The 27301-nt window shown below is 42.1% G+C and overlaps 1 protein-coding gene and 1 long non-coding RNA gene across 31 annotated transcripts; one reads left to right on the top strand and one right to left on the bottom strand.

Annotated features, from left to right (window-relative positions):
* The first annotated feature begins 1887 nt into the window (after nt 1-1887).
* LOC115693352 (anaphase-promoting complex subunit 4-like) lies at nt 1888-25454 on the top strand. 30 transcript variants are annotated; one of them, XR_008814346.1, is made up of 7 exons: nt 1888-1996; nt 2153-3047; nt 3746-3837; nt 4468-4746; nt 5463-5641; nt 5734-5908; nt 6520-7394. XR_008814346.1 is itself a non-coding variant. In XM_056302609.1 (4 exons), the coding sequence occupies exons 1-4, from the start codon at nt 7991-7993 to the stop codon at nt 25372-25374; spliced, it is 576 nt and encodes a 191-aa protein (XP_056158584.1). In that variant the 5' UTR covers nt 7823-7990; the 3' UTR covers nt 25375-25454. The 30 variants fall into 30 exon arrangements, 3 of the variants coding, with proteins under 3 accessions (XP_056158584.1, XP_056158586.1, XP_056158585.1); XR_008814348.1 differs by lacking the exon at nt 1888-1996 and having other exon boundaries at nt 2203-2341; nt 2425-3047; XR_008814369.1 differs by lacking the exons at nt 1888-1996; nt 2153-3047; nt 3746-3837; ... (2 more) ...; nt 5734-5908; nt 6520-7394 and adding exons at nt 16699-16944; nt 17102-17167; nt 17236-17292; ... (2 more) ...; nt 18620-18685; nt 24555-24933.
* LOC130134859 (uncharacterized) lies at nt 1920-17303 on the bottom strand. Its single transcript, XR_008814373.1, has 3 exons — nt 17212-17303; nt 2161-2259; nt 1920-2003 (listed from the first exon to the last, which is right to left on the bottom strand). It is a non-coding gene; the product is annotated as an uncharacterized LOC130134859 (long non-coding RNA).
* Nucleotides 25455-27301: the final 1847 nt, after the last annotated feature.

Here is a 27301-nt window from a genome sequence, read left to right on the forward strand (position 1 = left end):
ATAGGAATCCTATCAGCCAAGGACAGCCACTAATTGGCCTCCAAATCCCCACAAATTATTCCACAAATCAGCCATGTCCAACCCACAATTCAACCATATCCATTAACCACTAAACTAATCCTAATAACCCTTAAACAAGTCTATTAGTCAGCTCTCAGGGTGCATTTGGTTCAACATTTTGAAAGTCCTTTGGAAATACAAAGGCCTTTGGTCTAAAGGGTTTTGGGGAAATGCAAATTGCGTTTGGTAAAAAATCTTTGTAAAGCAATTTTGGGTTAAGTAGTGTTTGGTAATAAAATGTTGCAAAGGGCTTCGGTTGCAAATTTTCTTTTTTTTGATTAAAAAGAAATCAAACCCTTGGGTTGCCGTCGAGCCAGATCTGGCGCCAGCAGCTGTCAACTAAGGTCACACGACCTCGAGCTACCCCTGGTGAGGGCTAGTTGGGGTCATGCAAACCCTAGCGATGGTTGTGCGACCCAAGCGAGGGCTACTCGAGGTCTCACGACCTTAGGTGGCCATCGCTTGGGTCACGAGACCCCAGTCAACGATGAGGTCCCTCACCTCTGGCTGGTCGCCAAGGTCTGGTGACCAGCTAAAGGAAGAAGCGAAAGAAAAAAAAGAGAAAGAGAAAGAAAAGAAAAAAAGGCATTGGCATCAAAATGGACATAGTTGAAGATTTTTCGTGGTATTTCCTCTATTTGATAAACTTACAGGTGCCGCACACTAATTCCTCGACAAAACCCATTTTGCAATTTGTACATTGAAGCCTGTCAAGCTTTTCCTCGACATCGACACTTATGGACACCCAGAGTTAAAACTCTTTGGGTTGTCCTTAAGGGTTCAAGGAACGATTTTCACGAGTACATAATTTAGTTATTATAGATCATGCGCGGGTGAATAGACGTGGAAAACACGTTAATTTGAATGATCGAGTTCCCTTCCGATTCATTTTAATGCAAGAGTATTGAATTGTCCATTTCCAATTCCGTCAACCGATAGACTACACATATAGACATCACGTGTGCCGATGAAGTCCAGAAAGTAGACATTAATCGGATAAAGTCATCCTTGAATATGCATTGTTGCGAATCAACAACTCAAGAGGACTTCCCGTCAGGAGCCATATCTGTGATGGCGTGCACGAAGCGTCCGGAGCTGAAAAGCGACTAGATCCGTAGAAGTGCTCGAAATCTGTGCACCGCGGCTTCCCGTCGCCTGATGTGAATGTGTCTGGAAAATGCTTCCGTTCCTACCCGGTTGATCGATCCAGCAAAATAACGGTTGGCAATGGCAGCATTTCGGGCCCGTGAATTGATTTTACGATGAACACGGTAAAGTTAACTGTGGCGATAATCCGGTAAGTTGATTTGAATTTGCAATTGTTCGATAAGTTCCACCTATTTGCAACAAGACATTTTTTTTTGGTTGCTTTTGGTCTTAGCGATAAGACTTTAAGTCGTTTATTTTTTTCAATGTTTTAATTGTTTTCCATTTGGGCGAAAAAAATAGTCATGCTAACGCCGATTCGAATAATTCAGGAGCATATTTCTTTCTGTTCAAATGGTAAATTGAGGATCAATTATCACATTGCTTTTTTTCCAAATTCACATTTCAACAACAAATCCACCACCGTATTCGCATCAATATGATGTCCCACGAGTCTGGGCGTTGTTTGACAAGGCTATAATATAGTTATGAAGTCCGGCCCGGCCCGGCCCATTTCCTCCGGACGCTTCTGTGCCGAGCTTTCTAGCAATGGGAGACCGACGAAGAAGGGTCGCCGGCGCGTGCTTCCGTTTCAGCTTCAAGGTCGATTCGATTGTCTTCCGATTCGGTTTGGTGAGGCTGTTGCTCGATTTCTTCCGATGGGCGTTAATTGAAGATGGCGTGACTGGAATCCGGAGAAGGATTTGCTGGCCATGGTCACACGGAGGACTCGGAGGTGGGTGGTGCTTCGTCACTTCAATTGGCAAGAGGCTGTGGACAATCTCTCCCGGTCATTGCTTCGACTCGAGAAAGTTCTCTCTTTTCTTTGTTCAGTGTGTTCGTTTGTTCAACGATGGCTTGGTGTGTGCCCTGTGAGTCATTGGCCTTATCTCGTTCTACTTCTTTCGCTTTTCCTGTATGTACTACGCTTCCTATTTCGCCATAGGAACCAACTGTGATTGCCGATCTAGCACGAATTGCGTTCGATGGAGAATTGGACGAATTTAGAGGTATAAAGTGCTTGGAAGTCTAAATGAGAAGGTGAACGTCAAACTGAGGAGTTGGTCTTTTCACACAGAAACGAAGAGCGAATGATGGCGATGCGAGTGGAGATCTAGAGACGACTTAGTTGCAAGTAAGGAATTCCAAGCTGGTATTAGTTGAACGGAGGGAATTTTATTTACAGGCGCGATAGATTCTCATCAACTTCTCAACCAGGTTGTTGCCTTAGAGGATATTTTCCATAACCTAGCCAACAGTCATCTACACCGACCGTAAGTGTACCATACTCCTGTATGGCCATCTTGTTGCCCTTCTTCGTACACCAGTTAAAGTGTCCATGACATAATTAACATGAATAGGAGGGGATGCCATTTATGCTAGATAGACTAGCTATGTCAGATGCAGAAATGCTTGATGCCCACTTGGAGTTCGCAGGTTGAGCCCCTGCAGAATACCGTCTAAATGTTCATCAGGCATCTAAAAAGATCTTCTTAGATTTCTGATGGTGACTCTCACATTGAAATTTTACTGCTGGCTCCTCTTCTTTTACTGATTGAGCATTCTTTTAATGAATGAGCATGCCCTACAAGGAGAGATTTAGTGGATACTGAAATATAGATTATAGGCGGAAAGTTAATCACGTTTTGTATTACTTGAAGTTTAATTTATCTTCTTTTCATTACAGAGGGGCATTTCGTCCATCATATTGATTAATCAAGTTCGCTGGTGGGAGTTTGACTATTGAATAGGATATAAATCGAGCTATGCCGCATACTTGTATGACAATCTGGTCGGGAGGGACAGAGGGAGGAATTGGAGAAAGCAAAGAGACTAGGAGGGTAAGGGAAGTTGCATCCAGGTATGTTAAGTTCCTATATGACTTAATCTGTTGCTAATTCAAATTCGTAAGAGCTTAGGATTAGATGCCTAGCCTTGGTAGCTCTTGCTGTCTATTCTCACTGGAAAAATTTATAGAGGAGATTTTTTTCTTCAGAAACATCTGAATGCTTCGCTCGTCATAGTGTCTTCTGGATATGGAGAATGTCTTGAGTGCAATATAGTACTTGAGCCAATCCTGAATGGTGTCTGATAAGATCTTAAGTTACACTTGTAATCCTCGCCTGAAGTTAGCTTTCATGCATCCACTCCACCTCGAGGTTCCATAGTTGAACAGCGATATTTTTTATTTTTTTGATTCAGATATTGAATCGGAGCCTGCCACCAAGATATAGATTCCCTCACTCTAGACGACCTACTAGCCCAAAGAAATCCCATATCAAGTGAGCAATAACCCTCTCGGCTATTTTGCACAGTTGTGATGTTTTGCCTCACTTCACAAATTTTGATTAACATTTTGTCGGTTAATGTGTGTGCTCTATCTTTCCTCTTCTTTTAATTTTTTTGGGAACAAATTATTCATCCTCTCTCTCTCTCTCTCTCTCTCTCTGTTCTTTGTTTATGATGAACTCACTTTCTTTGCACATTTCAATGTGTGTCGTCAATTCTGGCTTTTCTTAATCATTCTACCCTACTCCAGGTAAATGTATAACATCATTATGCTGGCGTCCTGATGGCAAGGTTGTTGTCTGGGGACTTGAAGACGGTATGGTTTTACTGCATGATGTTGAAGTAAATTTTCTATGTTATTTCTTTAACATTACCCTCACAACTTCTCAACTGGGAATTCTTCCTGCAACAATCCCTTATCATCAGAATGTGTTCTTCTCTAATCTCTCTTGGGAAAGATTCTGAATTGCTCAAAAGCTACATGATGCAATGCAAACAGCAAGCTTGCTCAATGAACATTTAGCTGCTAATAGAGATGGCAATCCATGTTTATGGTTCATGTTTGCCAATGTCAAATTAACAGTGAACTGCTCGATAGGTCAATCTGAGCAGGATAAGCTTAACAAATCTTATTAGAGTCCAATGGCCGGCGAGCTCCGACAACCCTTGCCGGCTACAGTGATCAAATGCAAATGTTGATCAAGGTCACTGTAAAGAGCCTTGTGAAAGTCATGATTACTATTGCCTTGTGAAGCTGTAAAGAGCCTTTTCTGATTTATAGTGTTTAGGTCTTACGATATCATAAAGTCCTCTTACTTTCCTCATAATGAATAACACCTTACAAGTTGTGTCTTTTGACTTTTATCATTTACTCAGTTCTGTGGACAGTCCTACTGTGGTTTTTGTGATTTCTTCATCTTTATAGCTTATTTTAATCTGGTGTTTATTTACTGACAGTTTTTGCTTTTACAGGTGACTGATATATATGGAAACTACCTTTCTACTGAAGAAGCTAATGGATCTAAAGTGATCAAATAAAGGAGCTTTGGAAGTTATGTTAGATTTAAAGTTCATATATGATGTTCTTTCTGGAGGTGATTCCACTATGGATGAGGAGTTGTCTAGAAGTTCAAAGCCAAAGTATTCGTTTAGGCAAAAGGATCAAAGACAGAAAAAGTCTGCCATCAGAACATGTATAGAGGGATTGGTACATTGTCTGTTGCAGAGATTGGATCCCGTGGACTGGCTCACGTAAGTTACTGGATTTGTTTTTGCAGTATATATTCCACAAGCAGACAGTACTCCAAGATGTTTTTACAAAATCCAATCTCGCTCCTCACTAATATTTGCATCCGACAATTCTATACCTTGATTCTGTTTTTCATGTAAAATTGTTTCCAAGAATATCTTTTAAGCTAAGAGATGGAAGATTTTATATGATCCGTGTTTAGATTAGAGGATAAATGACAATAGTAGGAATAGAAAGAATTTTCTTTCATGGTCAAGTGGTTGCCCTTTTGTTAAACCTGGGTAGAAGTTATTGCATGTGAGATTATTCTGATACGTGAACAGCTCTTTCACTTGTAAATGATGCTTAGATGATGATGCTCAATTTTGTGCATTTAGTTATAGTGTAGATATATTGTCCAAAGATGACTGCGTACTAATGCTTTTTTGGGAAAAGGTGGAAAGGGAGGAACATGAGAGATGAGGGAAGAAGGTGGGACACAAATTAGAAGTCCCTAGGATTATCGGTGATGACTTCATATGAATTCATCAAAAATAGTTACAATTTTGGAGGTTTACTTACCATGTTAAAATGTAGCAAGAAATAGCTAATTGACACCATTGGACCATCTATCTAGTACTAGCTGAGTTATGTTTACGTCCCAGTAGGTGGTTTCGTGATTATAACTCTTCATTTTGTTGCAGTTAACTAATAGTGCTTTCTTGTTCATTCATCAAAGGTTAGAGCCATATCTGTGGGAGAATGAAAGACAGTCATATTTACGGCATGCTGTCCTCCTCGGGTTCTTCATACAACTTAATCGGTTGTATGTGGATACAGTGCAGAAACTGCCCTTGAATTCAGAATCAAATATTATGAGATGCTCCACAGTTCCCCGGTTTAAATACTTCCAATCAGGTTAAATATGCCTTTCCATGTGTGTGTGTCTGCAGGAAAAATATTTGAGCTTTCGTGACCAGATTTCTCTTATTATTGAATTCTGTCTGCAGTGTACCTGCATTGTCTTCAAGGAAGACTCTAAAGCAACTACTGGTGTTTCTATAGAAGGTTTTTCATCGAAGAGTCAGAAATCTTATAGTAATGGAGAAATTTCTTGAACGATTGATTTGGACGACAGATCGTCTTCAGGAGTAGCAAGTTCCATTGTTGAAGTCTTTTATGCAGGTGAGTGTGCTTTCTTTCTTTTGCTTCTATTTCTTTACCTTGTTATATATTATTTTATCATGTCCCTGGCTAGTCATCTACCTGCTTTATAGAGCTGTGTCGTGAACATCTGTGTTGGAGATGATATGTCTAACTTTCTAAGCTCTATTTGGACTTAATCTTTCAGCTTTCATATTTTATTATTTGGAGAAACTTAAATTTGATTATATCTTTGATTGCCGGGGTGTTTATTGGGGGTTTTCTGTTTCACTGCATGCATTAATGTTTGAGTTAACCGAGTCATTTGTGACATGGAATGTAATAAGTACCAATAGTCTGGGACACTGCTAGAAAATTCAGTGGTGTAACTGTCTGAAAGTGGTGATAGAAGTTCTTAACTTTGGCCTTCCTTTTTTGTGCTTGTTTGCGTAGTTGTGCACCGAGATAGTTCCACGTACTTCATGTTGTTTTGGTACATCGGGAGTAGACATTGGCTTTTTGCCGAACATTGTAATTGTGAGAAGATTTTATTTTCAGAGATGTCAGATATTTGGCTAGGTGTTTTGGAAAGAAAGTCTTTTTCCATGTTCTATGACATGCTTCTGATATTATTTCCTCTCACAATTGGCCAGGTTGGCAGCAGATTTGGAGAGAACACATTGAAACTGGGATCCATCCTGACTAATGGTCAAGTGGGCATATTCAAGGACAGTTCAGCTGCTGCCTCATTGAAATTCAGTGATGTTTTTCCTGTGCAGGCCGCGGGTCTTCTTTCATCCTTCACCACAACCCGACCAGATGCTTGAATGAGAATGCCTTGCCGTATGCCAATTGATATATACATTGGAAGCCACGACAGGTAAAACATGAGGCTTTTTCACACTTTGGCTTCCGGCTTTTTTAAGTTTCACCTAAGATTCTGGGGTAGTCCCGGATTAGTGGTGCGGCCCAAAAGCTGTATTTATAGGATAACGGAATGAAAAAGAGAATACCTTTTGGATTGAGTGGGAGAGGGGCAAGAGCTGGTGTTGGTGAAGCGAGATCGAGAAAGGCTTCGTATTTGTTGTGGTGTCTGTAGGAATAAGTGAGCTGGTTCAGCATTTTTATTGCATACCTTTATTAGGCGCAAACATTTGCAAAGCAGAAAATGGATGTTATACTATCATAGGAGATGGCGGCAACAGTGTTGAGGGAAGTTCGTTTTGTAAAATGAAGACTTCCAAGTGAGGCATATGCTTTGGACAGAAAGCTATGAGACGCCCCATCAATCAAGTGCAGATCACTTGTTCTTATCATTCAAATTTTGTATCTCGTGCATTATTTCAATTCCGTAGACAAGATCGAGTTACAGCAATGTATAATTTTGGCTTTCTGGATGGCTGGATCTTTTTCCTTACTACCTTGTGCTCTTTTATCTTTTTGTGTAGCTTAATGCATTTTCACTACATTGTAATAGCTTTGAATGTAACGTCTTTTGAATTCAACCTAAGCCATTCATTGCTGTAAATTCAGTCCACTAGACTTCCCCTTGAATCATCTCTCTCTCTCTCTCTCTCTCCCCTAAGGCATGGTTCGGCCGAAGACACGAGATTAGGATGCAGCTGTTTGACGAGTCTTCCTTTGTCAGCTCTCAGGGTGCATTTGATTCAACATTTTGAAAGCCCTTTGGAAATACAAAGGCCTTTGGTCTAAAGGGTTTTGGGGAAATGCAAATTGCGTTTAGTAAAAAATCTTTGTAAAGCAATTTTGGGTTAAGTAGTGTTTGGTAATAAAATGTTGCAAAGGGCTTCAGTTGCAAATTTTCTTTTTTTTTTATTAAAAAGAAATCAAACCCTTGGGTTGCCGTCGAGCCAGATCTGGCGCCAGCAGCTGTCAGCAGTTATGAAGTCCGGCCCGGCCCATTTCCTCCGGACGCTTCTGTGCCGAGCTTTCTAGCAATGGGAGACCGACGAAGAAGGGTCGCTGGCGCGTGCTTCCGTTTAAGCTTCAAGGTCGATTCAATTGTCTTCCGATTCAGTTTTGGTGAGGCTGTTGCTCGATTTCTTCCGGTTGGCGGGCGGGTGAAGATGTCGTGAGTGGAATCCGGAGAAGGATTTGCTGGCCATGGTCGCACGGAGGACTCCAAGGAAGGTGGGGTTGCTTCGTTGCTTCGATTGGCAAGAGGCTGTGGACCATCTCTCCTGGTAATTTGTGCGTGTCTTCTGCGATGGCTTGGTGTGCCCCTTTATGTCATTGTACTTATCTCCTTTTGCTTTTCCTAAATGTGTTACGCTCCTTTTCCCCAAATAAACCACTTCAATTGCCAATGTAGCTCAAATTGCGTTTGATGGAGAGTTGGTGAATAATTGAGGTAAAGTGCTTGAAAGTCTAATTGAGAACACGACGTCGAACTAAGAAGTTGGTGTTTTACACACAAATGAAGAGTGAATGATATTGAAATGGGAGTGAAAATTTGGATATGACATAGTTGCAAGTAACCAATCCCAAGCTGATATTAGTTGAATGAAGGGATGTTTATTTACAGGCATGACAGATTCCTATCAACTTCTAGACGAGATTGGTGCCTTAGGAGATTTCCATAACCTTACTGGCAGTCATCTGGACCAACCGCAAGTGTACCCTACTCCTGTATTGCCATCTTGTTGCTTGTTTTGGTACACCAGTTAAAGTGTCCATGAAGATATAGAACTCAAATCGGAGGGGATGTCATTTATGATGGATAGACTAGCTATGTCAGATGCAGAAATGCTTGCTGCCCACATGGAGTTGGCTGGTTTAACCCCTGCAGAATACCATCACAATGTCGTCAGGCATCTATATAGTTTTCCTTCGATCTCTGTTGGTGACCCTCACGATGTAATATTATTTCTGGTTTAATACCCCCTGCAGAATACCATCTCAATGTCGTCAGACTTGAATCTGATTGATGTGCTCAATTGCATTCTCATGTAGGACAAATAATTGTCACCTTGTTGCAGATGTTGTCATCGATGATCTAAAATGTTTCGAATGTCAATGACGAATTAAAGTAGTGTTTACTGGTGTTGACCTAATTGTGAGGATCTACGGTCTAAGTGGATGGTGTCATATAGAAGCAGTCATCCATGACATGCTCATTTTCATCAAATTAATAGTTTCTTTCAAAGTTACATATGTCCAGTTCAGTCAAATTAGGAAGGTAATAATTTGGGTGACTCCTAAATGAGAGAATTTGTATGTGCCTCAATTATGCTTGTGGGGGAAAAGTTCGTAGATAACCAGTAATGTCATTAAGCTATAGCTGTTTGGTCATGGGTACAATTGCTCAGAACTTGGTTGATGCTGCTGCAATAAAGTTTCTTTTCGATTTATTACAAATTTCCTGTATGTTCAGATCAAATATATAGCAGTATAGTCTATCAGATTCAGTCAACGAGTACTTCTTTCCTTTCTTGCTTCCATACAGCAGTCTTTCTTAATAAATGGATCTAATGGCAGAAATCAGTTTTGCCTGAAAGTAATGGGCTGGTTAAGTAAATAGCTATACTAGGTGAAGTTAATTCTTGTCAGAGTTCTAGATTTCACTTTCTATTGGTCACTTCAGAGATGACACCTCCAACTTCGATGCAGCACAATTATCCGTAGCTTTTGTTGTTTGCCCTGAGTGCTCCTTCTACCTATACTGCGGTTGAAGCACCTAAAGGAGAATTTGGTGTCTTTCTGGGTTAACCTGCTGTATAGACTTTCTGCTTTTGTTTTAGACTCTTTGAGTTTCTGCTGTGTTTTAGGAGATTGAGAGAGCCTATACAACCATCGGTTGGGGAAAGTGTTCTGTGAGCGTGTATGCCTGTGTGTAGATAGTTCTCTCTATGGGCGGCAACCATTAGAAGATTTAAAATTTTGATTTATCCACTTCTTTTTTTTTGGTTGGATATTTGTCCACTTTCAAAATATTATGAACACCTTCCACCCGAATTAAGAAAATTCGCCTCCTTAAAATCCGAACCTTCCAACTTTTGCAAGGGCGCCCTCTCCACGTAGCTCCACCATGACTTCTCCTAACACGTCTTTGACTTATTTTAATCTTTAAGCTCATGAGATGTCATACTTGCTCATGAATATGGTTTTCGCTGAAGAATTATCTTAGAGAAGTTAGTTATGGATATATATATTTTCGGATGAGCTAGGATAAAGATTTTCAAGCGCGAGATCCGGCTCGAATCATCCATTGATCAGGTCTACAAAGCATTCCAAGATAAGCAAGCCCCGTCATCATAGCCTCATAGATGGATTAGAAGTCCAAAAAAATCTGTACATACATTCGAGCTCGCGATCCACTGCATAGCCGCCGCTCTGCATTTAAAAGGCGCGGGAAAATGGTCGTCCCTCCACCGAGCGACACGTGTCGCACCACCGGAAGCCAAAACTCCAGTCGAGCGAAAAGAATCCTAAAACTGGAGGCTCTCCTTCCCGTTCAATCGTCGAACCCACATGGCGAAGAAGCGATTGCAGACCTCATCGCCCTTCTCTCGTCGGTGTGCAACCCTAGGCGACGATGTTGATCACATCAGCACCTTGCCTGACTCGGTGATCCACCACATCTTCTCCTTCCTCAACGTCGCACACACTGTCTCAACTTGCGTCTTGTCGAAGCGGCGGCGATCCGTCTGGACACCGCCCCGGACCTCGTCTTCTTCTTCCCCTGGCATGATGCCCCGTCTGTGGACAGCCTCTTGATCCTCTACGCATCGCCTAAGGTGAGGAAGTTCCACATCGACATCGATTTTCTCGACTATTTTGCGCCTGAGCTCAGTCCCCTGGATTCGTTGGTGAACCTGCATTTGAGGCTCTTTAGCTTCCCATTTAGTAGGAGTGTCACTTGGAGTAATCTCAAGCCCCTGTCTATTTGCGGCTCGGAGATCACAGATAAGGCGATGCACGAAATTTTGAAGGGTGGTCCTGTTCTTGAGTGCATTAGGTTGGAGGAATGCCGCGATTTGAAGCGAAACGTCAAGCTATGTTCGAGAAGTTTGAGGGAAATTGTGGTCGATCGCTGCTTTTGGTAAGCACTCGATGAGGGTTTCCCATTGAAGATTTCGAGTCCACTTTTGCTGTTGTTGCATTTGAGAGGGTCGTTTGGTATGATGAGGCAACTGGTAATTGAAGCCACATCCTTGATTGAAGCTGAGTTGAACTTTTTTGTGAGACGTGAGGATTTTGGAAGGCGAACTGATTGTTCTGCTCAAAATTGGTTCGTGTCTTACAGAGGGTATTGCAACCTAGTTGAGGGACATTGACATTAGGCGAGAGTATCCGTGAGCTGAGAGAGGCAAACTAAGAGACGAGAGCGAGAGAAGGAGGCGATAGTTAAGACTGGAGGTGGGGTCAAGCGAGAGGGAGGCGAGAATGAGGCATCGAGGCAAGAGGGATTGAGGGAGGCGGCCCCGCGTGACCGCGTGAGACTAAGAGTGAGAAGTAAAAGGTGTGAGACTAAACGAGAGCTAAGAGGGATGAGCGGCGAGAGTGGGAAAATTAGGGTTTTGACTCAAAGCGAATGCCAAATTACAAATACTACCTCCAATCATCTTTTAAGGATCCTTTCGGCCAATTTTCTCTAAAAATCGCTGATATGGGGACTCAGTCCTACGTGGCACACTGCCACGTCGGTGATTTTCGACGAAAAATGGCTACAAGGATTACATTGGAATTATGCACAATGATTTATGACTAAATCGGCAAAAATAAAAAGTATAGGGACTAAATGACATCCGTACAATAAGTTTGGGACTAATTGAGCAATTTTCCTGCAAAATTGATGTTAGAAGGGACTTCCGTGAACAAGGCTGGTTTTCCACAACTATTAAAGTTGTGTCTTGTTGTGATAGATCTGCAAGGGGAAGAAAGACGAGATGTCACACCTCGAACCCCATCGAGCCCGCGACATCCCTCTCCTCGATCGGAAGAGTGCGACGTCCCAGGAATAACGTCGCCGACCCAACGATCCATCAAAGTTAAATCGCGGCAGAAGCAGTCAAAAATCCCGGACATTAAAATTGGAGAACACCGGGAATGAATAAATCGTCAAACCACCAAGCATATATTACACTTCCAAATATTTACATCATCCGCCAATACAAACCACAAAATAATTTATAAGCACACCGAACTATAAACTCCAAACCACCAAAATATCAAGATTAGCTCTCTAGGTCAGCACTATCCAAAAATGGGGCGCACCCTCCTCCCAGAACTATCCCCTACGCCCTCTCGAAGGCGTCCACTCTGACTCACTGTCCTCGGCATCACCACCTAAATCCTCCGCAGCTATCTGCTCACCCGACGACTCCGAGTCGACCTCAATCTCGACATTCAGGCGGGAGCTCTGAAATGGTTTGGTTGAAACAATCATGAGATCACATCTCAATAAGTCACAACCTAAGCCCCACCTAGGCTATCACGTAATTCCAGACACGTCCAAACGCGCAACCAAACAACCACACAACCAACAATCAAACATTCACACATACCTCGACTCTCTGCATACGCACCATGCACGTTAGCCCACAATCCCAACATACAATTCTTGCACACATGTCATCACACACTTTCCACATATCAATACACGCGCTAATCATACCACAGCAATACATCACAGCCGCGCGCGTGCCTCGATTATAAAGCAAAACCTACTCGGGCACGTCCTATACCATGCCTAGCAGATTTTACCCCATAATCGCGTACTGCATCACACGATACAAACACACTCGCACACTAACTCACACCATGCATCACTTTCACAATCCTCACTTGTCAAGCCAAATCCCGCTCGTTCTCAACTCTTTCCACCACTACCGCGCCCTCGTAAAACGCATCAGGCCAACGGTCTTCTGACCTCGTCAGGCATCGACACCCCGTCAAGCCGGGCATCGTCACCTCGTCAGGGACGGCATCGTCCCGCGTAAACGAACACGCCTCAGGACGGAATCCTACACACACTTTCCTTCTACCGCGCCCGCGTAAAACGCATCAGGCTAACGGTCTTCTGACCACGTCAGGCATCATCACCCCGTCGGGCCGGGCATCGTCACCTCGTCAGGGACGGCATCGTCCCGCGTAAACGTACACGCCTCAGGACGGATCCTTCCAAACCAATTCCACATTTCCGTATCCTCGTTCCACTCAAACCGCACTTACACACGGTCAACAGTCGCACGACCAAACATACACACCTCACACGCATTCATAGCCACGCACCAATTCACATCTCATGTACACTTCACAAACACACGTTCTTGTCATACGAATACAACACACGGCCATACACATTTAACAAGCGAATTCAATGCGCATTCACACTACCACACCGCCACACCTCACGGCCACATACACACAGCACACGGCACACAGCCACGCCATATTCAGCCCAACACCTAATCCCGATTGATCCACAATATCACTGCCCTATCCAAATCTACTAAACCTCAATTTTTCATTGCCAAATCAGTCCGTAACCAACAAATATCCAGCCTCTAATTCAGTCTCCAAACAGTCACAATAATTCCAATCAATTATACAAATTAACTGCGATCGCTCCACACATCACAGCCATCATCGAGCCTACAAATCCTCACCAATTTCTTCGCCAAATCAGTCCCCAAATCAGCCCACGACAACCAAATACCAGCCTTCATCTCAGCCCCCAAAACAGCCACATAAACCCCTAAACCGAACCCTAAACAGTGACCGAAATCCCATCAAAATAAATAGTAAAAGAACTCCAAAAATTCTAAAATTTGGACATGTTGCGTAAAACATCTTGCTGAACATTTTCTGTGGAGAACTCGAAACTTAGTTCCAACTAGAAACACCTATTTTGGTCACTTGAAGTCAGACGAAAATCAACTCGCTCCAACAGACCATTTTGTCCTCAAAATATATTTATTTCAACACCCAAATCACCTTGAAAAGTTTTGAAATTTTTATATGTTATAACCACGAATGTCCCCAACAACTTTTGTGAAGGAAGTATTTTGAAAATAGGCCTGAAAAAATTTATAAAAATTCGAACAGACCCGAAGGTCGGGTGAACAGTAAATCGGGCAGTTTAATTTCGGTCCAAAGATGGACTTCCGAATGGCATCAAATGATTTCCAAAAATTCACAAATTAAAATATGTTATACTTCAAGATGTTGGCAACAACTTTCATGAGAAACCTTCTTCAAATTCGGCCCACAAAATTCTCTACAAAAATAGCAAACCGGGCGGGTACAGTAACCGTGAATCCGCGATTCACCCCGAACCGATTTCTACCGAATTCCAACCACCAAAACTCATTTCCCGACGTCTAATCCAACCCGCAACAACCACTACCAGCCATACTCAGCCACCAATAACCATGATCAACCACCAATAATCATTATCAACGCCTTAATTAACCTCTAAATCCTCTAAACCATACCCGAACGAGTCCGAAAATACCCGACGTCCTAAATAGGGATTAGATCGCGACTTACCCGAACTCTAGACTAACTCGGCTAGAGCGAGAAGGGGGAACGGCTGGCCAGCATCTCACGGCGGCACACGGCGGCGGCGACGGTCTCCCGGCGGTGATCGGCGTCCACGCGGCCGAGAGAGGGGAAGATGGTTTGGTGAGGGAGAAAGGAGAGAAGGGGATTTCGGTGAGGGAGGGGGAGGAGAAGGGGAAATGGCCGAATGGGGAGAGAGAGAGGGGAGAGAAACAATTAAATATTTGGTCCAAGGTTTGACCAATTTTTTTTTCTTAATTCCAATTTTGCCCCTATAACACTTGGTCCACATTCTTCCAAACCAAAATATCTAAGGGCATTTTTGTCCAATATTTTGGGGCTGATATTTATCCACACTTAATCCCCAAATTCAATTTCCAAAATCCCCAAAATTCGGAATACCCAAAAATAGGCCTAGGGGCAAAATCGTAATTTTCCGGTCCCGAGGCGAAATTCCAATTTTTGGCTAAATCAACTCCAAATGAGTGTGGCCAACATAATATGGCATTGGAATCACGAAAATTCATCGCGCAAGCCCTCGAAAATTGACTGCAAAGTTCCGGGAATAAAATAATATTATTTTCCAATTTTTGTCGAAATTCCAATTTTTGGCCAAAACCACTCTAAATGTGCGTGGCCACCCCAAAATGACCTTGGCCGTGAAAAATAACCTCAAACGGCCTCCGAATTCAGCCTCGGTGCCCACAGGGGCAAAACTATAATTTCTGAGTTCCTGGTCGAAATTCCATTTTTCGACCGTACTTACCCCAAACATCATTGGCCACACTAAAATGACGTCATCCTCGTAAAATTAGTTGTGCACGACCTCGAAAATCAACATCCAAGTCCGGATCCAATTTCGCGATCAAAATCGCCCAATCTCAATTTTAGGGTCTCTCACTAACGGGCGGCTGTTTAGGGATTAAGCGTATCAACCTAGAGTTATTCAAGTCATGGCGACCTCGATCGTCACCGAAGGTCGACTCATGATCGAGTTCTTAGGTCCACGTACATTTCCCTAGGTAGCCATTCCCTAAAGGTTAGTATCCCGAGAATGATCAGTTCTGGGCGAGACTTACTAAAATGAAATGCGAAATAATATCAATATTATTGATCCCGGAATTACGTCGAAATTCAGGCCGTTACACGAGACCCCCAAGATGGGATGATAGAGAACAAATGATTAAGTACATTTTTCAAATAACTAGCTCTTGCTAAATATAAAAGTTAGGTTCTTGAACATTTTCTTACTCCCAATCGAGTCATGTAATTTGCATGTTCGGAAGCACTCTATCAGTTTGCTGACGTCACAATGCTTACATGGCAAAAATTTGCCAGGTGGTGCTAATTCACATGCCACGTTAGCAAAAAATAAATACTAATTTGAAAAAAAAAGGAGGGAAGGAGGGAGAGTGAACTTGGTAAAATATGTGGAACCCTCATTTCATGCGTGTTTCATCTTCACACTTTAGGGTTTCAGCCAAGACCCATCCGGCTCGCGAGGATGTTATTGCCCCCGAGGATGCAGTTGCCAGCCACGACGACATCTGACAGGGTGATGTGCGCGACGTCGAAGGGCGCGATCGGGTGGAGCCTGAAGGCCTCCCTGGCACATACCTTAATGTAGTTGAGCCGGAGGATATCAAACTCTTCTTGGACTAACTTCTCCTTTTCCACGACTCTATCTATTTCTTTTTCAGCTTTCGTAAGGAGATTGGGCCGATTTATCATCTCCGCCGTTGCCCATTCCACTTGCGTCTGATGGATTGTCCATCGCGGCCATCATAATATCCTACGTACATTGAGATGTACAAAAAAACGTTATGTATCTTGAGTCAACTTTGAAAATCTAATTTATAACCACAATACGCAAATAAAAATATAGGTGAGTATGTACTGAATATAGGAAAATCTTTCTTAAAGGAGCTTTTGGATAAGTTTAATGGCATTGACATTAGAATGCTTAAACATCGACTCCATACGTTATCAGTAATTTTTATATAGGTAGTCTCTAAGCAGGTCGTGAACATGTTTCTTGTAAGATTGCCAATTTGAACAACTCCTTAACCTGCTTTCCTTATTCAAAGTGAATGAGGATGACATGATTGACAAGACATCACATTGCTTTTTTCCAAATTACATTTCAATAATTAATCAACCGCTTCTTGCAGCCTACATGGGCCCGAAGGGGGGGCACTTCGTGCGTTGTTTGACAAGGCTATATAGTTATAAAGTCCGGCCCGGCCCATTTCCCTCGCACGCTTCTATATACTCCCTCACGGTTTGCTCCAGCAGGCGGAGCTTTCTAGCAATGGGAGACCGACGAAGAAGGGTCGCCGGCGCGTGCTTCCGTTTCAGCTTCAAGGTCGATTCGATTGTCTTCCGATTCGGTTTGGTGAGGCTGTTGCTCGATTTCTTCCGATGGGCGTTAATTGAATATGGCGTGAGTGGAATCCGGAGAAGGATTTGCTGGCCATGGTCACACGGAGGACTCGAAGGTGGGTGGTGCTTCGTCGCTTCGATTGGCAAGAGGCTGTGGACAACCTCTCCCGGTAATTGCTACGATTCGAGAAAATTTCTCTCTTCTCTTTGTTCAGTGTGTTCGTTTCTTCAACGATGGCTTGGGGTGTGCTCTGTGAGTCATTGCCCTTATCTCGTTCTACTTCTTTCGCTTTTCCTAAATGTGGTCCGCTTCCTATTTCCTTATAGGAACCAACTGTGATTGCCGATCTAGCACGAATTGCGTTCGATGGAGAGAATTGAACGAATACAGAGGTATAAAGTGCTTGAAAGTCTAAATGAGAAGGTGAACGTCGAACTGAGGAGTTGGTCTTTTTACACAGAAACGAAGAGCGAATGATGGCGATGCGAGTGGAGATCTAGAGACGACTTAGTTGCAAGTAAAAGAATTCCAAGCTGGTATTAGTTGAATTGAGGGATTTTATTTCCAGGCATGATAGATTCTCATCAACTTCTCAACCAGGTTGTTGCCTTGGGAGATTTTTTCCATAACCTAGCCGACAGTCATCAACACCGACCGTAAGTGTACCATACTCCTGTACGGCCATCTTGTTGCCCTTCTTTGTACACCAGTTAAAGTGTCCATGAAAATAATTAACATGAATCGGACGGGATGCCATTTATGCTAGATAGACTAGCTAAGCAGCTATGTCAGATGCAGAAATGCTTGATGCCCACTTGGAGTTGGCAGGTTTAGCCCCTGCAGAAGACCATATAAATGTCATCAGGCATCTAAAAAGATCTTCTTAGATTTCTGATGGCAACTCTCACGATGTAATTTTACTAAAATATAGACTATAGGCGGAAAGCCTCTCATGTTTTGTATTGCTTGAAGTTTAATTTATCTTTTTCTCATTACAGTAGGGCATTTCGTCACATCATTGTGATTAATCAAGTTGGCTGGTGGGAGTTCAACTTTTGAATAGGATATATCTCGAGCTATGCTGCGTACTTGTATGACAATCTGGTCAGGAGGGACAGAGGAAGGAATTGGAGAATGCAAAGAGACTAGGAGGGTAAGGGGAGCTGCATCCGAGTATGTTAAGTTCCTATATGACTTAATCTTTTGGTAATTCAAATTAGTAAGAGGCTAAGAGCTTAGGATTAGATGCCTAGCCTTGCTAGTTCTTGCTGTCGTTTCTCACTGGAAAAATTTAGAGAGGAGATTTCTTCTCCAAAAACATCTGAATGCTTCATTCGTCATATTGTCTTCTAGATATGAAGAACGTTTTGAGTGCACTATAGCACTTGAGCAAATTTTGAATGGTTTCTGTTACGATCCTAAGTTGTAAATACTAGTACACTTGTAATCCTCGCCTGAAGTAAGCTTTCATGCATCCACTCCACCTTGAGGTTCCATAGTTGAACGACAAGATTTGTTTTTTGATTCAGATATTGGATTGGAGCCTGCCAACAAGATCTAATTTCCCTCGCTTTAGATGACCTACTAGCCCAAAGAAATCCCATATCCTCTCAGTTACTTTGTACACTTATGATGTTTTGCCTCATTTCCCAAATTTTGATTAACATTTTGTCGGTTAATGTGTGTGCTCTATCTTTTCTCTTCTCCTGTTAATTTTATTGGGAAAAAATTTTCATTATCTCTCTCTTTCTGTTCTTTCTTGTTTATAATGAACTCACTTTCTTTGCACATTTCAATGCGTCTCCTCAGTACTGGCTCTTCTTGATCATTCTACTCCACTCCAGGTAAATGTATAACATGATCCTGCTGGCATCCTGATGGCAAGGTTGTTGTCTTGGGGCTTGAAGACGGTACAGTTTTACTGTATGATGTCAAAGGAAGTTTTCTATGTTGTTACTTGAATGTTATCCTCATTACTTCTCAACTAGAAATTCCTCCTGCAGAAGTTCTTTATCATCAGTACTTGTTTTTCTCTAATCTCTCTTGGGAAAGATTCTGAATTGTTCGAAATCTGCATGATGCAGTGCAAATAGAAAACTTGCTCAGCGAACTTTCAGCTGCTAATAGAGATGGCAATCCATTTTTATTGGTCATGTCTGTCAATTTCAAGTTAACAATGGATTGCTAGATAGGTCAATCTGAGCAGGATATGCTCAACAAAAAAAATTATTAGAAAACTCTATTCGAAATGACCCATTTGTTTAATAGGTCAACAAATTACAAGAGATGAATACCCATTTAACTAGTTAGATTGAATTGAATGGGTCATTCCAATCCTAACATGACCAACACGGCATATGTACAATATGCATATCTTCATCAATGTCAAATAAGTTTGAAAAGAAACTAGCCGTAAGCTTACAAAATCCTAGGTTTACATGAAATGTTATATTTATATGGTCTGATCAAATTGTAATTTGTAACCACTATGGAACAAAATTCATGTATGATTTATTATTAGAGAACTTACTGAACTAAATATAAACAGGTCATGATAGGTCAGGTTGTTAATCAAGTTGGCACTATTGTTTACTTAGATAGATTACAAGAGTCAATTTGTGTTTCGCAGTTTGAACTTTGAACCCGGAACAATATTCGTTTATTAATTGTGTTAACTGTTAAGTAGGTAGCCACAATTTTGACATCACATGTTAACCACTTAGGATCACCCTTAGTTGTCACATGGAAATTTGAGTCATGAATCAAAAAATTAAATCTATGGATTGTGGATCTTGAATTTCATCCAGTGGAATCATAAAATTTGATATATTGTTTGAGATTGGCATTCCATGACAGATGTAAATTAATTGTAAAGTATGGTGTTATTTTTATTGTTAGGTAATAACTAATGATAAAGATACTTCAAATTCGACTAATGTTACTGACATGAGATATTGCTACAAATTATTTTTCTTTTGTCAAATAAGTTCCACTAAGCCTGATGCAGCCGACAAAATCATGCAAGATGACTACCAATGTTTTGGTGAAGATTGACTTTGAAACTCAAACAAGGATCAGGATTCGTCTTGAAGTTTCATCACTAAAATTATCCACTAGGATTTGAGTGTTATTAGGATTTTACAAAGTTTCCTTCTTTTTTTTAAGTTTGAGTAGTAGGATCTTATGTATACTGCAATTATGTTTCTTGTTTAGAGATTTCCTATTTCAACTATGAGTAGAACTTTTAGAGAGTCTACAAATATAGTTGTAATTTTTACTTTTCGAAGTTGATAATTTATAGAACTTGGCAAGTGTTTGCTTTGCGGATTGTGTGATGCAATTCCTCTTTGGTGGGATGCTTAAGAAATCCTAGGTGTGATGCTTAGGCAGTTTTGTGTGATGCATAAATATTTATTCTTTATTGTGGGACAGATCGTCCTACATCAAAACCAAGAAATGTTTTTGACACTACATTGTTTGATGCATGAGTTATGTTATAAATCAAGGAAATTGATTGACTCATATTTAATCGGTGAAATCAGCGGTGAATTACTTTAATCACATATCATACAGAATGAATCTACTCATTCAATAGATTTGTATACTTTAGGACTTGAATCTGATTGATGTGCTCAATTGCATTCTCGTGTAGGACAAAAAATTTTCACCTCGCTGCTAATGTTGTCATCAATGATTGAAACTATTTCAAATGTCAACGACAAATTACAGCATAGTGTTTACTGGGGTCCAGCTCATTGTGAGAATCTATGGTCTAAGTGGATGGTATCATATATTCATCTGTGACATGCTCATTTTCATCAAAATTAATAGCTTCTATCAATTATTAGTAAAATATGTTAAGTTCAGTCAATATTAGGAAGGCAATAGGATTTGTATCTGCCTCAATTATGCTTGTTGGTGGAAAAGTTTGTATATAACTGGTTATGGTTTTATTAAGCTATAGCTGCTTGGTCATGAGTGGAATGGCTGAGAACTCGGCTGAGGCTGCTGCAATTCTGTTTCTTTGAGATTTCTACCAGTTTATTACTAATCATCCACTTCATGGATTAATTTTGCTGAGAAGAGAGATTGTTTGTACATAATTAATGTTATCTTACCAAAGTAGCTGTCTTTATGGAACTATGGATATGCAGTGTGCTGCTTTTGATATGCTAGTGCTTGCAGCAGTTATGCACACCGTGGTATAATCATTTCTAACATGGTATATGTCATGCCCCGAACCCCATCGAGCTCGCGACATCCCCTGCTCCGGTCGAAATATTGTGACGTCCCAGGAACGTCGCCGACCCAACCCAAACATCAGAGCCACATGCGGAAGCGAATATAAAAACCCCGAACAGAAAGATGACGACGACGGGGTAGAACACCATAAGAATCAAACAACATCTTCATACATCACCAAATATACAAACATCATATTACAGACATAAATACCAACGAACATCCTCCGCCATCGTATTAACAAAAATTCAGGGGTTTGGTTATCTTAACTTCACTATCGGATAACCCAAGTTAAACAACTCCTAAAATACCATAGGGAAAAACCTAAGGATCGCCTTCCGTTCTGCTCCTGATTCTTCGGGCTTGAGCCTCCGGACACTCACCTGCAGTTCCACCGGGCACCAAAAACGGTTCCTCGAACTTCCAAAAAGAAGAGGCGAACTTCCCGGGTTTACAGCTGGGGGTCTGAAATTGTGGATTATACAACTATGAGACGAATCTCAATAAGTGTACAACCCCAAACTCCACGTAGGCACTCACGTACCACCAAATAGAACACGCATCTCACACAACGATCAATCAATCTAACAATCACACACGAACCTACCTGGAACCCATCATGCACGTTCCTGCACGTTAGACCATAATACATCCAGCACCTCACAGTAATACATCACAGACGCGTACATACCTCGATTATAAGGTAAAACCCACTAGGGCACGTCCCATACCATGCCTAGCAGTTTTCACCCCATAATTGAGCACTACTTACGCGATATAAATCACACTTGCACACGAACTCACACTACGCGTCAACTTTCACAAATCTCGCACATCAAGCCCAATCCAGCTCATCCTCAACCTTTCCACCACTATCGCGCCCGCGTAAAACGCATCAGGCCAACGGTCTTCTGACCTCGTCAGGCATCGTCACCCCGTCGGGCCGGGCATCGTCACCTCGTCAGGGACGGCATCGTCCCGTGTAAACGAACACACCTCAGGACGGAATCCTACACTCAACTTTCCTTCTACCGCACCCGCGTAAAACGCATCAGGCCAACGGTCTTCTGACCTCGTCAGGCATCAACACCCCATCGGGTCGGGCATCGTTACCTCGTCAGGGACGGCATCGTCCCGCGTAAACGTACACGCCTCAGGACGGACCTTACCCTGCGTAAACGAACACGCCTCAAGGTATCACTTTTCCAATCCATCCTACATTCCCGTACCTTAATTTCACACTCTCCACACATACCACACAGCCAAACACACGCACCTCACACACATATCACAATTTCACACTCTGCACACATACCACACGGCCAAACACACGCACCTCACACACACATCACAATTTCACATCCTCGTCACACGAACACCACCTGAACACCCATGCTTGGCACGCAAACTCAATGCGCAATTACACCATCACGCCTCATGGCCACACACTCTCGGCACACAATCACGGCACATTCAGCCCAAGACACAATCCAGAATCAACCAACAATCACAAACCATACAATCGCATATACGAACTCCAAAAATTCTGAATTTTGGATATATTACAAAACACATCCCGATAAACATTTCTTATGAAGAACACGAAATCCGGTTCAATCTACAACCATGCCTTTTTATCCCTCGAAATCAGACCAAAATCTGTTCGCTCTAACAGACTATTTTGTCCTCAAAATACATTTATTTCAACACCCAAATCACCTTGAAAAGCTTTGAAATTTTTATATGCTATAACCACAAATGTCCCCAACAATTTTTGTGAAGGAATTATTTTTAAAATAGGCCTGGAAAAATTTATAAAAATTCGAACAGACCCGAAGGTCGGGTGAACAGTAAATCGGGCAGTTTTATTTCGGTCCAAAGATGGACTTCCGAATGGCATCAAATGATTTCGAAAAATTCCCAAATTAAAATATGTTATACTTCAAGATGTTGGGAACAACTTTCATGAAGAAAACTTCCTCAAATTTCGGCCCCCAAAATTCTCCACAAAAATAGCAAACCGGACGGGTACAGTAGTCACAAATCCGAAAATCACACCAAATCACACGAATTCAAACCGTGATCGTTCCGTATCATCACGGCCCTATTCGAACCTCCCAAACCTCATATTTTCAGTCTCCAAATCAGTCCACAACCACCCGAACCACCAGCCACTATTTCAGTCCAAAACAACCACGAAAATCACCTAAACCGAACCCTAAACGAGCCTAGCAATACCCGAGGTCCTAGGTGTCGATTGGGGAAGTCACTTACTTTGAAAAGGCGGACAAACGGGCTGGACAAGGGGCTGGAACAGCCGGCCCAGCAGCTCCGGCGATGGCGAGCTCACGATCGGCGAAGGGAGAATCGGCAAAGAAGAGAAATTGTGGAGAGAGAGAGGAAGGGGAGTTCTGGTTGGGGGAGTGGCCGAATGAGGAGGTGAAGGGGAGAGAGAGAGTCAATATTGGTAAAAAAAGTGGGCTGGTGGGGGACACGTGTCGCCGATCCGGGAGATTTGACTAAAACGCCCTTAATCCAACGGTCTTGGTTGATCTTATCCAAATAATTGAGGGGGATTTTGGTCTTTGGCCCCAATAATTGAGCTGAATTATCCAAATAATTATCCCCAAAATTTTCCCAAAATTCGGAACTAAAAATGGCCCAGGGGCAAAATGGTCATTTTTCCGGTCCCGGGTCGAAATTCCATTTTTTGCCCGTACCGACCCCAAATGTGTGTGGCCAACATAATATAGCGTCGGAATCGTGAAAATAGCTTCTTAAGCCCTCGAAAATCGACTGCAAAGTCCTAGGAATAAAATAATATTATTTTTCACTTCTGAGCCAAAATTCCAATTTTTGACCGTAACGACTCTAAATGTGCGTGGCCACCCTAAAATGACATCGGCCTCGAAAAATAATCTCATACGGCCTCAAAATCGACATTGGGGTCCCGAGGGGCAAAATCGTAATTTTTCCGATCTCGAACCGAAATCTATTTTTTTGCAGAAATGGGTGGCCCCAAGGTTGGCCAAGCCAAAAACGTCACCGGCCGCTCAAAATTGTCACTTTCAAAATTCTCGATTCCCGGGCCCGAATTCCAAGAAATGACTAAAATTGAACAATCGCAACTTTAGCTTATCTCTGGCTAACGGGTGGCTCATTGGGATTACGCGCTCTCGACCCGTGACCGACACCAAGTCAAATCACGTTTAAGTTTACTCTACCCGGGAGGATCTCGATTGTCATATAATTGCGAGGGTCTGTCGCTAGTTCCCTTCGGACACGATCAATCAAATAGACCGGTCTCGGTTGGCTCAAAACATTCCCTTGTCAATCCATATGGTCGAAGATCGAACCCAGGTCGAGTTCTTTGGTCATGCGAACTCAATCCCGTAATAGCCTTACCCCTAAGGTTAGCATCCCGAGAATGCACGGGTCCCGGGTGAAATCTCACTATAGTGCATTGGTCAAATTCATTTCCTAAATCCCGGGAAAAGGATCGAAAATTCAGACTGTTACAGTATATATATTAAGCAGAATGGAAAACTGTTAAGAAGCTTGAAGTCCCATATGGCAGCTGTGGTGTGTCTCAACTGGGAGGAGGATGCCCAAGTGAATAGAGTATGCATCTTTCAACTTAAAAGTTGATACAACTTCGTGATCTTTATTACCAATAGCGGATATTTTATGGCTAACACCTTTCATAATGCTTCCTTTGCAGTTAAGTAGTTATTTTATTCTGGTTTTCTTAAGTACTTCTTTTTCAAACTTAGAATCTTATTTCACAGTCCAAAAGCTTTAGTATGGTTTATGGAAGATTTTTTGAAAGCGTATGTTTGGAGTCATCTGTAACTTGTTGATTTGTTTGGCTTCTTAGCTTTAATCTCATATTTTTTTTCATCTTTTTATTTTCCAACTGGAAAGTAATTATTCATTTGTTTTATAGAATGCTTCTGGTAACTCTTTGACATTTGAAGATCGCACTACTCAATTCTTCCCTCCAGCTCCAAGAGTTCGAATGCCTGGACTAGTACCCAGAGATGTTGGTTTAACTGACGATGTTCAAAATTCATTTGTAGAGCTCTCAAATTCTTCAAAGCAGTGTTTCCATATCCTTTATGGTGGAGATAAAGATGGGGTTTTGTGCTTCAGTATAATTGGTGTCTTTCCAATTGGAAATATTGTAAGCGTCCTGTCTGTTCAAATCAAATACTTAGCAGTACGGTCTATCAAATTCAGTCGATGTGTCCTTTCCTTGTTCTTGCTTCTCATACAGCAGTTTTTCTTAATAAATGGATTTGATGGCAGACTAGCAGTAAATCAGTATTGCCTGGAAAGTAATGGGCTGGTTAAGTAAACAACTATACTAGGTGAAGTTATGCTTGTAAAAGTTCTAGATGTTTATGCCATTTCCCAGGCTAGATTTCACTTCTGTTGGTCACTTAAGAAATGACATTTCCAACTTCGATACTGAATAATTATCTGCGGCTTTTTTGTTTTCTAGCCTAAGGTTGGCCTGCCTTACATACTTTCTGCTCTACTCCAGACTATTGGGTTTTTGCTCTGTTCTAGGAAGATTGAGAGAGCCTATGAAAATTTTCCCCTTTCCAGCAAGTTTAATCCAGGCCAAGGACATTGCAGAAACCTTAGTCTAGACTTCATAAGAAAATTTACTTGGAGGGCCAAGATGTTTGTCAAACTTTCATGCAATATGATGTCGTAAAAACGAGTGTGAAATAATGTACAACGCAAATACAAACTTAAAGAAACATTTACATAACTAAATAGCATGCATATAATGAATTATCAATATGATAAACTTAAAAACATAAAGTCATGGCGTTACTTTTTGTTTACCAAACAATATTGTATCGAGTTCGATAAAATTGTGTTTATTGTTATCAGAGGTTAACTTTATTTCGTCAAACTTATGATCGACAATTGTATTTATTGATAGGCATATCGCAACAGTTAACATGGTAAATATGCCTAATACTTTCCTATTAGAGATGGTAAATATGTATAGGATGATATATTGCATTCATGTTTGATGCCTTTTAGGTTAGATGCATTTTAGGCAAAGAACTCTAACTTATGAGCTAGAATTGATTAGCTTTGGAGAATAATGCAGTTTATGTCACGCCCCGAACCCCATCGAACCCGTGACTTCCCTCCAGCTCGGTCGAATCAGTGCGACGTCCCAGGAACACGTCGCCGACCCAATGTTCCCATCAGAGTTAATTCGCGGCGGAAACAATTATAAAATCCCAGACAATAAAATTGGAGACTACCAGGAATAACTAGATCGCAGAACCGCCAACATATGTATACATATACATTACACCTCCAAAGATTTACAATATCCATTATAATTTACAATCACACCGAACCAGTAACTATTAACTTCCAAAATACAAAAAGGATCAGCATTATCCAAAAATGGGGCACTCTCAAACTATTGCCTCGCTCCCAGAACTAGTCCCTACGCCCTCTCAGAGGCGTCCCCTCTGATTCATTGTTCTCGGCATCACCACCTGAATCCTCCTCAGCTGTCTGTTCACCCGACGGCTCCGAGTCGGCCTCAATATGTTCATGGCTCAAGCGGGGGCTCTGAAATGGTTTGGTTGAAACAACCATGAGACACTTCTCAATAAGTCACAACCTAAACCCTACCTAGGCTACCACGTATTCCAGACATATCCAGACACAACCAAGCAATAAACACAAACATCGTCATCCACACGATCACACTAACCTAGACTCTTGGCATAAATAGCCTGCACATTAGTCCGCAATCATAACAAACAATTCTCACACGCATCTCAACCACACGCACTACAAATCACTCACATTCTCATGCCCACATACACATCGAACACACCACATTTCCAATTCCACATTCCAAGCTCAGTCACGCACCAATCACATCATTTTCGTTAATTGCCATCGCGACCCACGTAAACACGCCTCAGGCCCGATCTCACTTTCCTCAGCCCGCGTAAACACGCCTCAGGCCCACACGATCGCGCCTCGAGCATCACACGCCTCGGTCCGATCCCATTTCCTCGGCCGGCGTAAACACGCCTCAGGCCTACACGATCGTGTCCCGAGCATCACACGCCTCGGTCCGATCCCATTTCCTCGGCCCGCGCCAAATGCGACAGGCCTACGTGACCGAAACCCGAGCTTACCATGCCTCGGTCCGATCCCGATCTCACCCGAGCTGATCATGCCTCGGACCAATTTCCACTTTCTTCAGCCCGCGCCAAATGCGACAGGCATAC

Source organism: Syzygium oleosum, unplaced genomic scaffold (assembly GCF_021117445.2).
Source record: "Syzygium oleosum isolate NSW1041296 unplaced genomic scaffold, Sole_v2.1 Sole_v2.24, whole genome shotgun sequence".
NCBI lineage: Eukaryota > Viridiplantae > Streptophyta > Magnoliopsida > Myrtales > Myrtaceae > Syzygium > Syzygium oleosum.